General features: G+C 39.6%; 1 protein-coding gene across 1 annotated transcript; it reads right to left on the bottom strand.

Moving 5' to 3' along the window:
• Nucleotides 1-248: 248 nt before the first annotated feature.
• On the bottom strand, nucleotides 249-14,506 carry rasgrp4 (RAS guanyl releasing protein 4). The gene is made up of 17 exons (XM_053320578.1): nucleotides 14,411-14,506; nucleotides 8,987-9,162; nucleotides 8,165-8,276; nucleotides 7,893-7,955; nucleotides 7,642-7,773; nucleotides 7,365-7,506; nucleotides 6,356-6,529; nucleotides 6,109-6,225; nucleotides 5,072-5,347; nucleotides 4,899-4,979; nucleotides 4,549-4,653; nucleotides 4,292-4,401; nucleotides 4,011-4,161; nucleotides 3,803-3,839; nucleotides 2,815-2,943; nucleotides 2,497-2,699; nucleotides 249-922 (listed from the first exon to the last, which is right to left on the bottom strand). Exons 1-17 carry the CDS (start codon nucleotides 14,425-14,427, stop codon nucleotides 806-808), a joined length of 2,142 nt encoding a protein of 713 aa, XP_053176553.1. The 5' UTR covers nucleotides 14,428-14,506; the 3' UTR covers nucleotides 249-805.
• Between the last annotated feature and the right edge of the window lie 625 nt (nucleotides 14,507-15,131).

Below are 15,131 nucleotides of genomic sequence, written 5' to 3'. Positions count from 1 at the left end.
GGAAATGAATTGAAAGTAAATGCCTAATTAAATTCTTAACAATTTAAAGTAGCTCATCACATAAATGGAAAAATCCAGTAAATCCCATATTGCAACAAAGAAGCACTGCTCAATGTTTTGCAACATTATCATTGCTTAATACAACAAGAGATATTAAAGGCACAGATCCCTTATAAATTGTATAGTAATATCTACTTCTTGAGATATTAAATGATATAACATAACATCATATCCATTTCTAAGCCAAACAAATTACAATTTTATGCTGGTTCCCAAATTTATGAGCTGAGTTTTCAAATATAGCTGCCAAAGTTATCAGGAATTTGTTGAGGTGGTTAGTGTTAATTTCCTACCCTGGATAATTTATTATATATGTGTGTATTTAAGATCAGGAAATCCTTTATCCCTACATCTTCTGTAGATCGTTGACAAAATAAACCACACGGTTTTGAGGTTGTGAAGAATCTTAGCACCAGAGAACCAAAGGCACTTGCTCTAGAGACAAATGAGGTGTTCATAAATTATGGTAGGAAATCCATTGTTTGAAGCCTAAATAACACGTCCGACTAATAAGGCTGACAAAAAAATAAAATCATAAAACGTGACAAGACCATACTTGAAACACGAAGGAGTTCGTTAAATCTTTGCTGGCGTTCAAAAAGAGAACGTCCAGAAGACTTCATCAGTTCAACACCAGTCTGACACGTCTTGGTCAGAAACATGGTGACATCTGGATATTTTGTCCATTGTTGATGGGGGGTTGAAGGGGGAAGAGGGGGGGGGGCTTTTAAACGTGATATTGGGGTCAGTCTGGCTCTCTGCTCTTGTCTTTGTAGAGATGCAGCTCCTCCATCTTCTCCTGCAGGAAGGAAACAGGCACAGGCATGGAGCAGCCTCGAGCTCTGTGTGGCAGCGTGTTGACCTGTGACAGAGGAGACATATTTATCATCGAGAAAAACTGCTCCTTTTATATTGTGGGGAGTCCCTCCTCCCCTTTCAGTTTCTAGTAAGAAAAGCTTTTATGAAGTTTCGTTTTGCCTAAAAATCTCCAAAAATATCATACTTGAACTGAGATATGTAGAATTTTAGATTTATATGCAGATTTATATTTATATGCCCTATAAAAACCCACTATATACACATTGATTGGCTTTCTACAACCATGATGAAGCTATATTGAAATGTAGTTATAAGCAGATAGAAGTGCTTATTAATATAACTCATCCTGTGGGCACTTATAAGGCAAGGCAAGGCAGCTTTATTTATATAATGCATTTCATACCCAGGGGGTAACTCAATGTCCTTTACATAAAAACTAACATTTAACACTAAGAACTGGAAGTATAAAAACATACAATTAAAAAAAAAAACAATTATAGTAAAAATTGGAAACATTAAGCCCTTAAAACCTATAAGTGGAAAGTGATGCATAAACATAATTAATGACAATGAAACATAGTTGTAATAATATAAAATAGTTCTGATAGTTTCTGACAGGCAGAAATTTGACAATTAGATTAGAATAATTTGAAAGATACCTTAATCATTAAAAGATAATACATGTAGTGAGTCATGACAGCAAAATAATCTACAAGGTAAGTCTTGACTTTCCAAAACTGGCTACACCATAGTACTTTCGGGAGATTGGAACTATTTATTTTAATATGTCCTCAACAACTATGTGAAAATACTACATTATAGTAAGGAGAAGCCAAAGTAGTAAGATTAAACTCCAGCCGGTATAATATTGTTGATTGACTGATTTAGACTGGCATATATTTGTTCATTTGATAAAATGACTCATTACTATTGTGAACCAAAATATACAAAGAATGGAAATATTTCAACTTTTAAGAAATTGTGCAGCTGATACACATTTTTGTAGACTGTCTGACCCATATTTATTCAAAAATTACCTTTGAAAATATAGTTGCATTCCCCATATTTAATATATATTCTTGAAGAATACTTTATTTATTGTAATTTTTTCATTTGATACATCTTGCTACATAGTGATGAAACAATTTTGAAATAATGTGATGATGTGTTACCCAGTGATAAAACATAATAACATAACATTTAATTAATATAGCTATTAAAGTAAATCAATAACAATATTTACAGTTCAGATTTAAATTATTATAGTATATTATGGTCATTTGAAATTCATAGAACAATTAATGGAAAATAATTAAACAAATTATTATATTTAATATAATTAAATCAAATCATTATGTTCTGTTTAATTTAACATAGGACTATTTTATAGTGTGATTGTAAATGTTTTTTCTCTGTAAACAGAATGAACTCTGCTCTTTGAAAGCTTCATTGAGGATCAATCACTCATTCATGTATGTGACTGATGAGGTTTTAATGAATGATCTGCGGGTCAGAATATGAGCAGTATATGAGGGATAATAACCTAAAAATCTGATTAACAAACCTCATCCTACTGTATGATCATACTGTAGGTATTATATTAACGCTGTGTCTCACCCTTCTTTCTGGGGATGCGTGTACAAGAGAGTTGTGGATGTATCCCCTCCTGTCCTTTTTCTCAGGTGTCCATATTCCAGGATCTGTCTGAGTGGAGCGGTGTGACAGCGTTGAATCATCGGTGTAATTTTTCCAAATGGAAGTGCCCTTGTTGTGTTCTGACTCGTTACTTTGGGGGAAAACAAAGGTCTCATCCTCTGAACCTGACGGGGGAATATAAAAGACATACAGTAAGTTCATTGGGTTCAATTCAATGTTGCTTTCATAGATTGGGAATTTTGTGTGTGTACTGTATATAAAAAAGGAAAATTGACATACTCCAACTGTTCTTGCTTCTTGACTCAGGCGCAGGGGTGCACGGGCAGGACCCGGTTGTGTTTTTATGTTTCTTCAAGCACTCCATTCCTACTAGATCCCTACAGTGCCTGTGACAGTTCATGCCACAGTCTTAAAGACAGAAAAAAGAAAAAATGTTGAAACTTCAACTTCAGCAGGATCAGTTGACTCAAATTACAAAACTAACTAATTAATAATAATAATAATAATAGTAATAATTAGGTATTTTATTCAAATGCGCCTTTCAAAGCACTCAAGGACACCTTACCAGACAAACATAATCAACAACAGTACATCAAATAATATTAATCAGCTAACATTTGGAAGTTAGTATAATTTTTTTACAAAGATAAATAAATAAATAATTATGAAAGTAGTCAGGACATTGTTTCTCAAATGACATACTACTTTTGAGTTTTTCAAATCTAATATTTCCATGTTCTGAGCACCACAAACCACACAAGTTTCACTTCAATGGTAGGTGGCAACAGAATGTGTTGTGCAATGACAGTAAAGGCATTGAATTAAATTAAATTGAATTAAATTGAGAAAGTGATATCTCTAAATCTGGACCGAAATGATCTGCATGGCCAAATCAAATTTGCTTTGCAAGGCAGCTTGATTCGTGAGATCATGACCTTGCAAGTTCCATCATGTCAGGCTTCAAGTTATGCAATTACGTCTGAACCACCGGTGATTCTGACATATTAGCGTCTTATGAAGAATCTTGCGTTATTTTGTGGTCTCGCAAATCCAACTGCGTCACAAAGTAATGGACAGATAATTAATCCAGTCACCTACCAGGTATTTTTTAAATGTGCCTCTACCATCTGGTGTCTCAGGTTAAGATACCAACTGGAGGTTACGAAAATATGTTCTTTTTGTAATTTGGGTGAACTGACCCTTTAACCCCTTTTATTTTATATAGAACTTGCAGATGAACCTTTAATGTTTGTCTTTATAATCTTACCTTTACAGTGGTAGCCTTGTTTGATGACTCCCCATAGCTAGAAGAGGGCAGATATGATATGATATGTGATATTAGAGTTTGATTGGCCACTAAATATATATATATATATATATATATATATATATATATATATATATATATATATATATATATATATATATATATATATGTATATGTATAACCAAAAATGAGAACAGTGGATACTCACAAAGCCTCCACAAGTGTCACAGAAAGTGGGCCGTTTATAGGTGGTTTCATGGAAGTTATGCGCGTCATTGAAGTTATAGCCCAGCTTAGCACATATAGACATTCCCCTCATGAAGTAAGAGGTGATTTCTTCACGGCTGATTTGTCCCTGCCTGGGCAAAAAAATGTTCCAAAGTGCACGTCAAAAAGTGAGTAAGACCATTCAACAATTGTCTCGTGTTTAATCTGCTTTTGCAGCCACGTCATGATGAGAGGCCTGTATGCGTGTTGCAGCTTCCTCACCTGTCAGTTTCGTGAGTGCAGAAGGAAAAGGGGAAGTTGGCTGCTATTTTCTCAAAGTCTTCCAGTGAAATGTAGCCGTCCTGGTTCTGGTCGTAGTTTTTCATTATGGACTGCAGGGGGCAACAGAGCAATCAAAAAAAAAGAAAAGAAAAGAGTTTTAGTTGCACTTATCAAGGAGCTGTTAGTTAGTTCTGCTTTAGTCCACCAAGTAAAAAGGAAGTGAAAGACAGGAGGCTGTTGCAGAGTCACATACTCACATCCACCATCTGTTTGACGTGTTTGGATATGGTGTCGGGGTCGAGCCGAGGTGTGACCCCCGAACCCCACTCAGCCACTACGGGTGACTTAACTGGAGCTACAGGCTGTGGACCAATAAATGCACACACTGCACATGTGAGAAACAATGGGGGAAAAAAAGAGCACACCCACCACATAACACGCTTCCCTTAACGTACAGCGCTTTGATGTGGTTGACTTTGATGTACTATAGCACCTAGTCTCTGCTTTATTTTCAAAAATGTTACACCCACAGAAAATGCAACAATGTCCCTCCTCTTGCGAAAAAAAAAAGACGTTAAAACAAGTGCGAAGCTGAAGATCTACTGACCTGGATCTTGGGGTTTTTGGGTTCCTTGGTGTATGAAAGTTCATATATCTCATCCTCAGTGTAGTATAGATCTAGAGAGAGCTGAAGCATTAAAAGAACATAACTTAAGACGTTCCTCGTTGACTCTTCTCATCTGAATCCTTAAAACTCATCTCCTTGTTTCTGTCTCATACCGTGAGCAGGTGCAGAAGGTCTTTGTTGGCCTCGAACGGTGGTGTGGAGCTGTGAATGGCCAGCAGGTCGTTGATGTTGCTGTACAGGTGCTGAAGCTTGCCCAGGTTGATCTTGTCCTCGTCTAAGTAGTCTGGCAGGGCCTCATTCAGCGAGATCAGATCTTTCAGGTGCACACCCAGGATGGGCACTTTGAAGCCGCTGCACTCGTTGTAAACCCGCCGGTAGTTGCTGTAGTTGCTCCTCGAGGAGAGAAGCTCTGTCATCTCGCTCAGGGCCTGATAGAGAGCAGAAGAGTGATGATATATGAGTCTCTGTTAGTTTGGCTTTAATGTAACCATAAAAGGATCTGATTAACAAATTGAAGTCATCATACAACAACATTTGGTTCAAACAATATTCTTAATTCATAATTAATGACAATTTGGTTTTGTTTCATCATTTTGAGACACATATAAAACATAAATAAGTATTTCTTGTTTGTGCCTTTAAACAAGATCATTTGAATTATGCTCACACTTTATACAAATCTCAGTGGTTTAAGAGCACAGTAATAAATGTCATTTTATAAAACCCTCTTCAATGTAGCATCTACTGTTTGTAATACAACCAATGGCTTTCTATCAAGCCATATAGTAAATTATTTATTTTAAGAAAGGGAAGAGTGATATTTGTTCAACTCATACAACTAAAATGAGAGAATGAAGGACAAGACAAAAACTTCATTAAAGTAAAATTGATATCTGGGATCTGCACACAAACTGGTATGTTTTTAGGTTAATAGTTATAGGCCATATCTGCCACCAAATCTCACTAAACTGAGATATATCATGACAGACAGACGGCAGTAACAAAAACTGGTCTTGCTTAAATAGTCAGCACGACATGATGACACTGATACATTTGACACAGAGGTCATACATATCAAAATTCAGGGAGGAGGATGATTCAAGAAAGAAACGTTCTCTCATCATAACCTTGTGGTGAGGTACAGTCAGCAACAGGCTGACTCAAAGTCGATGTGTGATGTTGAGCGTACCTTAGTGATGTCAGGTGTCAGCAGGTTTGCTGTGTCTTTTAGGCGGGAGATTGAGCTGTGACAGAGGCCTCCAGTTACCGCCATTAGAGTGTTAAAGTTTTGCAGAGCTCGAAGTTTCTGTTGAGGAAAAAGCACAAGAGTAAATGAAGGGAGTAATAAAAAAAAAGTTAAGCTCTTAGCAGCTAAACAAAGATCTCTCTGATAGTCCAGTTTTTGTGATGTTTTTCATTATTCAGCCAGTTTTTACCTGAGCCACATGAATGAACTTGGTGAAGACCTGCGCTCTCTGCTGGGCTGTGTGTCTGCTGAGGATCATCAGCTGGACCCACTGGGAGACTCCATTACACATCATGACCGAGCGCTCCAGAGCAGGGTTGTCTCTCACTGAGCCTCGTACCACGTAGATGCGGTAGTCCAGGAACTGGCCAATCAGATAGCAGCGGTCAGCAGGTGGCTGCAGCTTAGCACCGCTTTCACTCAAGCTGTTCAAGCAGGCTTTAAAAGCTGCATCCTAAACTTTTACTTTAAACTTTTATCTCCAATATCTGTGGCATTGTTTCCTCCCTTGTATTCATGACTTGGAGTGATGAACTCATTTTGACTCCCAAAACAGTGTTTCATTATTACCACACACAGCAAGGCCATGGAATAAATATCTCATCTGACCTCATAATAAAAGGGAATTTGTGTTACCACTTTCTTTGTACGGTGTTTGAGTGTAGAGATATAAATGTTAATTGAGTAAACTATCCATTTAATCTTGCTGATAAAATGCTTGAACTTTCTAAAAGTTAAGTCATAGGAAGGTGCAGCCCTAACATGTGGCGTGACAATATTGGAGTGTGTTTGATACTGTCACACCCCTGTTGTTTCATATTGACTCAGGCAAAACTGTCTTTGTACTGCATGAAACTCAAATGAAACAAAAACAGCAGTGCATTAGAGTCGAGTTTTATGCACCTTTCAAATATGCTTCAACATGCAGAAAAAAGGATTGCTTCTGCTTAGCTTTAAAATGATGTTTTCTTAGGTTGGTGATACAATTATCTGTCTTAATCAGCCATCAGCAACATATTTAGCAATTTAATTGGTGATTACTCAATTGAATGTGTTATTAAATATTCATGTTATACACGTTCACCTGTTGAGTCTCTGTTTTGTGAGCAGCAACATCACTGCAAGTCATGTCAACATGATGAGGCCTCATTAAACAGAGTAAGCATGGCAAATACTGAGAAGCTGCTCTCTGAACTCACTGAAACAGTACAGAAGTTCTTGAACTCCAGGTAGCTGAGATGTTCAGCCATCTCATCTGGCTCCATGTGGTCGAAGATCAAAGACACCTTCCTCTTCTTCACAGAAGGTGAGGGTGCCTGGGATATGTTTGCATGAGGGTTTCTAGGAAAAGAAAAGCCAAGTGACAGAAATAGACGGTTTTCTATTTATAGAAAGACTTTTTGGTGTTGTGGTCAAATAAGCAAACTACAAATCCTCCAGGGCATGATGGTGAATAAACATCAAAACAAGACTCACAGACAGGAGGTGTCGATGAGCTGCGAGTGCGTCTCCTCTCTGTCTGACCGGACCAGTGCCCACAGGTCCCCCATAGTCTGCTCGAGAAGGGGGTCTGCCTCAAATACTGCTGGGAACTGGCTGATCCACTGCCTTGCCACGAAGCAGGACAGAAAATATGTTTACTACTCGCAAAAAAAAGCAGGACAACCAGTTCTGTCACGCTCATTGTCATCATACAATACGCTCAGGCGCCTGTTGCCCTTACTCACCTGACAAGATGGCAGATCTGTGCCCGCCTCAGTCCTCTCCTATCCGAGGGACAATCCTTATAGGTGGGAGAAAGAGTCAAGGATCTGAACACACTGTGCAGATATGGCCCAGTGCTAAACAGCAGGGGTATATACTTCAAATCTGCTTTGCTGACAAGGAATCAAAAAACAAAAAACAAAGCCATGCCTGTTTCCTGATCTGATTAATGAATTTGGTCATGTGATTGTGAACAGTGGAATGGACTACAGCACTGAGCGACAGTGGAGGATATAGAGTGAGAAGTTTCTGGGCGAACGTCTGAGATGGCACGACCCAATTGTGCATCATCAGGGTCATGTGGACCAGCTGGGACCCTCTGGGGCTGGAATGCTTTCCCTCTAAATCTGCAACCACAAGGGAGGATTAGTGCAGTTAAAAACAACAATAACACAAACTCTGAACGGTGGCGTTCGGTTCAGTACATTAAAGATTTCATTCAGTGAGCCTGCATGCATGAGCTTAAATTTTCATAGTTGTTTTCTACTGTCAAACCCAAAGATATGCAGCTCAGGTGGATTTTAAGAATGACAACGTTCCTTGAGTGTTTTTGCTATTTCCCTTCTGTATGAGATATATTAGGTGACTGTAGCCTGCTAATATATATATACATTATATACATTATATCATTTTTATCATAATGGGACATAACTGCTACTAGGTCTTGGTAAATGTCTCTCACTGGATTCTCATAATTGAATATCTCAAAACCAGCCATTAACCTATGCTATGCTATGTACTTCTAGTGGTATCCATTTAGTTGAACTGACTGATGAAGAGAGAGAGAGGCCACTGAAAGAGAGACCGGCAGAGGAGAGATATTGGTATGGTTAAACAGTGCATGGGAATAGCTGGTTGGTCTCTGCAGCCAAACAGAACAAAGCTTCATTGTATGAGACTGCCCTTTGTCTCCCTCCCTCACTGTCTGTCTGTCTCTCTCACCCTGGATTCCCCCACTTCAGTCTCGCTCGTCCTCTTTTATATAACCTGTGTTCGATAATAAGGACACATGACAAACTTTGGGTACACATGTAAACACGTAGGGACGGGCACTGACCAAAGCAGTTTAGGCAGCGATGTATGAGCTCATCCAGACTGGCAGCACTGGCACTGGGAGCAGAGCTGGGGCTCTGCAGGGCCCGGCTGATGTCCTGAGGACTGGGACATGTATTCCTCCTCCGCTGGACCAGCTTCCTGCTCTTTAGCACACCAGAGCTCTCCACGTTGGGTTTCCTGAGAGGCAGGCAGACAGACACGCACACACGCACACACACACACACACACACACACACACACACACACACACACGCACACACACAGTATAAGTAGACTAGAAATAAGTAGAGCAGAGTGTGGTGAGGTAGTGCAGGTCAACCTCTGAGGAAATGCAGCTCCCCACATCTGATAAGATGTGCTACAGCACTGCAGCTGTCTGAACCATCATGCACAGGCATAACAACTGCAAACAAACGCACTGCTTTCTGTGTTAGTAGCCCTGAAGCCACCTGGCAGACAGATAGTGGCAGAACAGTCCAGAAAACAGATTTGGATCACTTCAGTGTGTGTGTGTGGTGGGGTGGGAGCGCGGGGGGCGGGGTTTGGGGTCAAGAGAGGCACAACATTGACCCTGCCATAAACAGGTGTACTCGATTTCACCTCTCTGTGTTGATGTGAAGTGTTTATGAACATTTGTTGTTTTTGGCATTGGTTGCCAAGTGCTAACCTCCCTTTCTCACACTTCACACATGTGTTGTTTTCAAGTAATCTTACTGCTACAAAGGAAATGAGTTAAATTAGTTCATGACTATCTATAATATTTTATCTAATTCAATTATTATAACTATAATTATCAGGGCTACTATAACGCCCTTTACAAATTGCTGTGTATATTAAATGGTTTTACTGTGTGACTTGAAGATGTAGCTACATTACTACAGCACTTACAATCTTAAAATTAGGCTGAAAATCATACTATTCCAGAGCAATATTACATCACATTTGGATGAGGTCAGTACAACAATACATCACACATCTAATTCTAAAGTGCAAACCATTGAAATTCTTCAGGATTTCCTCAGGAAACTCCTTTTAGCCTCTGATATGTATTCACTGCCATCTGACACCTTGCCTGTAAACCCTGAACAGCAAGAAATGACAGCATGCAAAATCTGTTTGCAAGTGTTTTTAAAAAAAAAAAGTTGTCTGACAAATCCTTGCTGTTAATAGAAAAATCTATAAATAGAAATATATGAATGCTATAAACATACAGTGTTGTCACCCCATGTTTACAATTCTGCCTCGCTAAATAGCTAATCTTCCTTTATTTATTTATTTATTTTTTATAAGGTTTCTGTGGTATGGTTTCTTTTGGTACAATGAGCTCATCACAGCTCACAGACACTCCCCAATTGAACCTGTGAGAAAGGCTGTCAAGAGGACATCACTTTGTTTTAAGGCACCACAGCTGTAGGACAGTGTCAATGCTGATCACATCCACTTTAGGTTTCAATATTACTCTGCAAACAGAAGCAATTTGCATGGACAGTAGTTGTGTTCAGTGAGGAGTTTGGTTAGATCACACTTTTTGGCTGCACCTGACCCTAACCCTAACCCACCCTACAGTGAAACTGGATTGATTTGGGTCCACTTGCAACTACAGAAGAATTTTGATCTCATGAAAGTCAGATGAAAACTAGCCTTTTATGTGTATAATTGTGCAGTCTTAATGTGGAGCTAGTTTTAAACATTTTGAAAGGGGACTCCCTTGTTTCATGATAAGATTAATGCTTCCTCTTCAGATCAGGGGCTCAGTTTAGCAGTTTAGCAATGTCTAATGGTATTTCACAATAACAAGTAAATTACTGACTTTTCATACTTTTTTAGATTTAAACCTGTATCTTGGCTTTAGATTGCAGAGGACTTAAAGGTTTGAGTCACAGGCCTCCTGCCAAATTGTTAAATGACACCAAAGTTTAAATAAAAGTGTAAATGAAACCTGATGAGTGTGTCGACCTCTTTCAAAAAGTTTTCAGTCATTCTGTGTTTTACTTGAGAATTTCAGGTTTCAAGTTTTTGTCCTCACGTATCGCCAGAAGCAGTGCGCGTCGTGTAATGCAGTGAGACTTTGTCGGTCTCTATATTTCAGCTAATATGATGACATTACCAGGAAACACTGCGAGTTCAGAGAATTGGTGACAAGTTCCCTGAATGACCAGACCTACATCCCCTTCTCTTAACCTGTGTTTGTATGCGCGGCTCATTTCCCCAGCCCACTCTCATTCTCAGCACAAACACACACACTCACACGCACACACACACACACACACACACACACACACACACACACACACACACACAGAGAGTTAACATACACACACACACACAGTAATATATTACTCAACATACAAATGCATCTAACCCCCAGTCTCACAAGATCGTCGGGTTTCTTGCTTTATGTACAACAAATAAACGGACACTCATGGATGCACGGTTTCATACAGGTGTACGGGGTGACGTTCACTGATGTATTTATACCACCAGCTGCTTGCTTGCCTGGACGAGCTGTTCCATGCAGCCATCACAGTTATCGCACTACTCGTTCCTCCCTCAGCCATGACCGGATTCAGATTGTGCCACTGCCTCATTACACCAGCTGGCTACTGAATCCCAAACACTAACACTAAACAGCACAGTGTGTACCTTCATTAGATACTCTGCAATGAGGATGAGACTCGACCTCTCTGTGAGTTGATAAAAATGATCCATCCATGAATCTCCATTTCAGTTTTTATTTGTTTTTGTTTTTAATTTTTTTTTATATCAAGCTTGGAGGAAAAACAAGGCTGTTCTTCTAATCTCCTTCTATATGATTTTTGATCTCATAGCAGTAATATGTTTAGCTTATGCCTAGCAATCTCAAATAGACACTTTCTTTTTAATGATAATGTATAAATTATACATTATTATAGAGGTCCCCAACCACAGAAGCTGATGCCTTATCCATTAGGCCACTGGGCCTCACTGGGCTCCTTCAACTCTACCGTTGTGCAAATTAATATATGACTCCAAGTTTTCAGCTAATGACTATTTCCACTATTAATCAGTCTATTAATTTATTAAAATATAAAATGTCAATAAATTGTTAAAATGACCATAATATGTTCCCAGAGCTCTCAGTAACATATTCAAATATTTTTTTATTACAGTAATATAAATATGAATATTCCACTTTTGCTTGAATGAATGACTTTATTTAGCTTTGTTTTTTTAATTTTGTCCTTTAGTATATATACAGTCTGTGAATATCTTCATATATGCATTATATACTTTTTAGGTTTTTGTATTTTATAACATGTAAACTAATGTGTAAGCAAATAGCAAGACTTATACTATACTATATGAACTATAATAAAAAGGCTTAAATGATTATGACCTATTAAATATAAACAAACTGATGAATAAAGTAATCCTTTCAACATCATATAACTTTACTCTCTTTGATTTTCTTATCTCAGTGCCCTTTACAACTTGTCATCTCTGTCTTTGACTCAGAGTGAATCCAGCTCGGTCTGTCGAAGCCATCGCTCATATGAGGAGACGCAATCGTCGCTACTACAAACAGAAGTGCTGATGGGGAAATGTTATTGATGTCATGACGTTTGTCAGGGAATTTCCCCCTGAGTGCTGAGCAGGTAATAGGCAGCCGAGCAATCAATGGTCTCTTTTCTGTGTAATGAGCTGAGGAGACCTGTTGGTAAATACCGTCAAGAGAATGGCGAACTCCCATGCAAATTTGAGCACAGCTAGATACTGTTTGGACATTTGAATTCACCTTTTCCCAGGAATCTGATAAAGAACTTGGGTAAAACATAGTAACCACCTCTCTATATTTAACAGCATCATATCACTCATTTGTTTTTTTCCACCCACTTTTTTCCTCTTTCTTCATCCTTATTCAATTCAAGCCATTCAGGAAACAGCTTCTCCTTTTTTTTCTTTGGAAATCCCCCTCTCACTCTCTTTCCCATCTATGTCAGGACTCCTGGCTACAGATCCAGTCCCCTTCCCTCCCTCTCCTCTCTCTCTCGCTCTCACACTGGCCGGGGGGATATGCAAATTCCTCTCTTTCTTCCCTTAATTGATTAATTGAAGCAAGGGCCCTTTGAAGGCCTTGTTTGTGTGCTGCTCTTTTTCTCTCGCTCTCCCCTCTCACAACCTGCGTTCTTGTTCCCCCCTCTGCATCAAGGGGATGCATCTACTGCAATGAGCCATTCATCTATTTGGTCCAACATGAAGTCACTGTACCAACCATTGTACTTAGCATTAGAGAACTTGCAGGAATAGTCCATAAATCTCTTCATCTGTTTTGTGTGGAGAGGCAAGGACACCACACCTGAACTACTGGAGTCACCTTCTGCATCAATGCATCTTTAAAAACTCACACACTCCTTTTCGTCTTTTTGTTCTTGACTGATACATTATTATTATTTCCTTTTCCTTTGCCCTCAAGTCTCATTGTAACAAAATGTATTTGATATTTTCTTGTTTTTGTGTTAACGAAACCTAATCCTCACCCTGTGTGTTAATGCTAAACAGTGTAGGGGATGTACAGTAATGTGACCTACTTTTTCAGTCCAACTCAGGTAGCTCAATCACACATCATTTCTAACTTTAATATTCAACACAACCATTTCATTCCAGGCAATAAGAGCAACAGTACAACAGCACCAATCTAGGGCTATTAAAGCTAGCTAACATGTAGTTTCTCAACAGTATCTAATCTCAAATACACACACACACACACACACACACACACACACACACACACACACACACACACACACACACACACACACACACACACACACACACACACACACACAAATATCCCTGAACTGACATGTAAATTCAGACTACTGGACAGAATGGAAAAAGCAGAACTTCCATGGAAAGGTGAGCAGGCAGAACTCAACAGGCACGCAACAACTGTTGAATGTCAGGGCTTGCTTGTGTGCAGTACACACAAACAATTTGAGAAGTTGATATTTTTCACTGATATGCAGGTCAAACACATTAGCTGTGACCGTGTGCCAGTGTGTGACTTGTGTGTGTGTGTCTGCTACCTGTGCTTTGATACCACATAAAGCTTGCTCTGTCTCCATTTGCACTCTGGCTAGATTTAAATAAACAGCAGAAGACACACACACACATACACACACGCACTCACTAAGCGGAAAATAAAAGTAAATGCCCTCATTTCTCTTCGACTTGACAATAGCTTTCGCACAAACCACACTGCATCTCAGATATAACCTCAAGTTCACACATTTCTTCTGCACACAGAACGCTTGCTGCTGACACATACTTAGACTTACACTTGCTGAGAAACTGAACTGCAAGCGTGTCTGAGCGGCAGCAGACTTTCAGTTTGGTTGCACCCTCTTCTTTTCTTTTCTTTTCTTTTTCTTTTTTTTAAAATTACCTTTTGGTCTTGTTCATTGCAGAGCTCTTCTCCGCGGCGGCACTCCTCCTCTACTGGTGTTCCCACGGGCATCTGAGCGTGTCTCTACAGCTCCATGGTTGACCCTGCTCCTCCTCCTCCTCCTCCTCCTCCTCCTCCTCCTCCTCCTCCTTCTCCTCCTCTGTGTCCTCTATGTTTTTCTGTGCCCAGGGAAGTGAGACTGGGCACGAGACAGAGAGCTGCTGGGGGTGAAGGCTGCCCACCTACCAGTCATCGACTAAACTCCACGCCTGAACGCAGCTTATCTAACCACTCTGCACGTCAACCTGTCTCTGTCTCTCTCCCTGCTATTTGAAGATGTCTATCAGCCACAAATCAGCAACAAAACAGACTTCATGCCCCTCCACCTGTTACAGAGCAGGCACATTAAAGAAGAAAAAAGCCTCAAAACGATCCTCGAAGTACAGTGCAGGTCTGACAAAAGTAATTCACTTGCCTCTTCAACATAAACAAGTCAGCATCTTAAATGGAGGAACTGGCTCTGACAGATAGGGGAACTCACATCAGTTTCTGTGTGTGTGTATGTGTGTGTGTGTGCGTGTATATGTGTGTGTGTGTGCATACACAAGGGGGAGGGGAGAGAGGACAGAGAGAGAGAGCGAGAGAGAGAGCGGGTGAAAGAGAGAGAATAGTGAACACAAATGCAGTACCAATAGAGGAAGGAGGAGGAGAGTTACAGAGA

This window comes from Scomber japonicus, chromosome 6 (assembly GCF_027409825.1).
Source record: "Scomber japonicus isolate fScoJap1 chromosome 6, fScoJap1.pri, whole genome shotgun sequence".
NCBI lineage: Eukaryota > Metazoa > Chordata > Actinopteri > Scombriformes > Scombridae > Scomber > Scomber japonicus.
The sequence above is the reverse complement of the archived record's forward strand: the minus strand, read 5'-3'. Positions and strand labels throughout refer to the sequence as shown.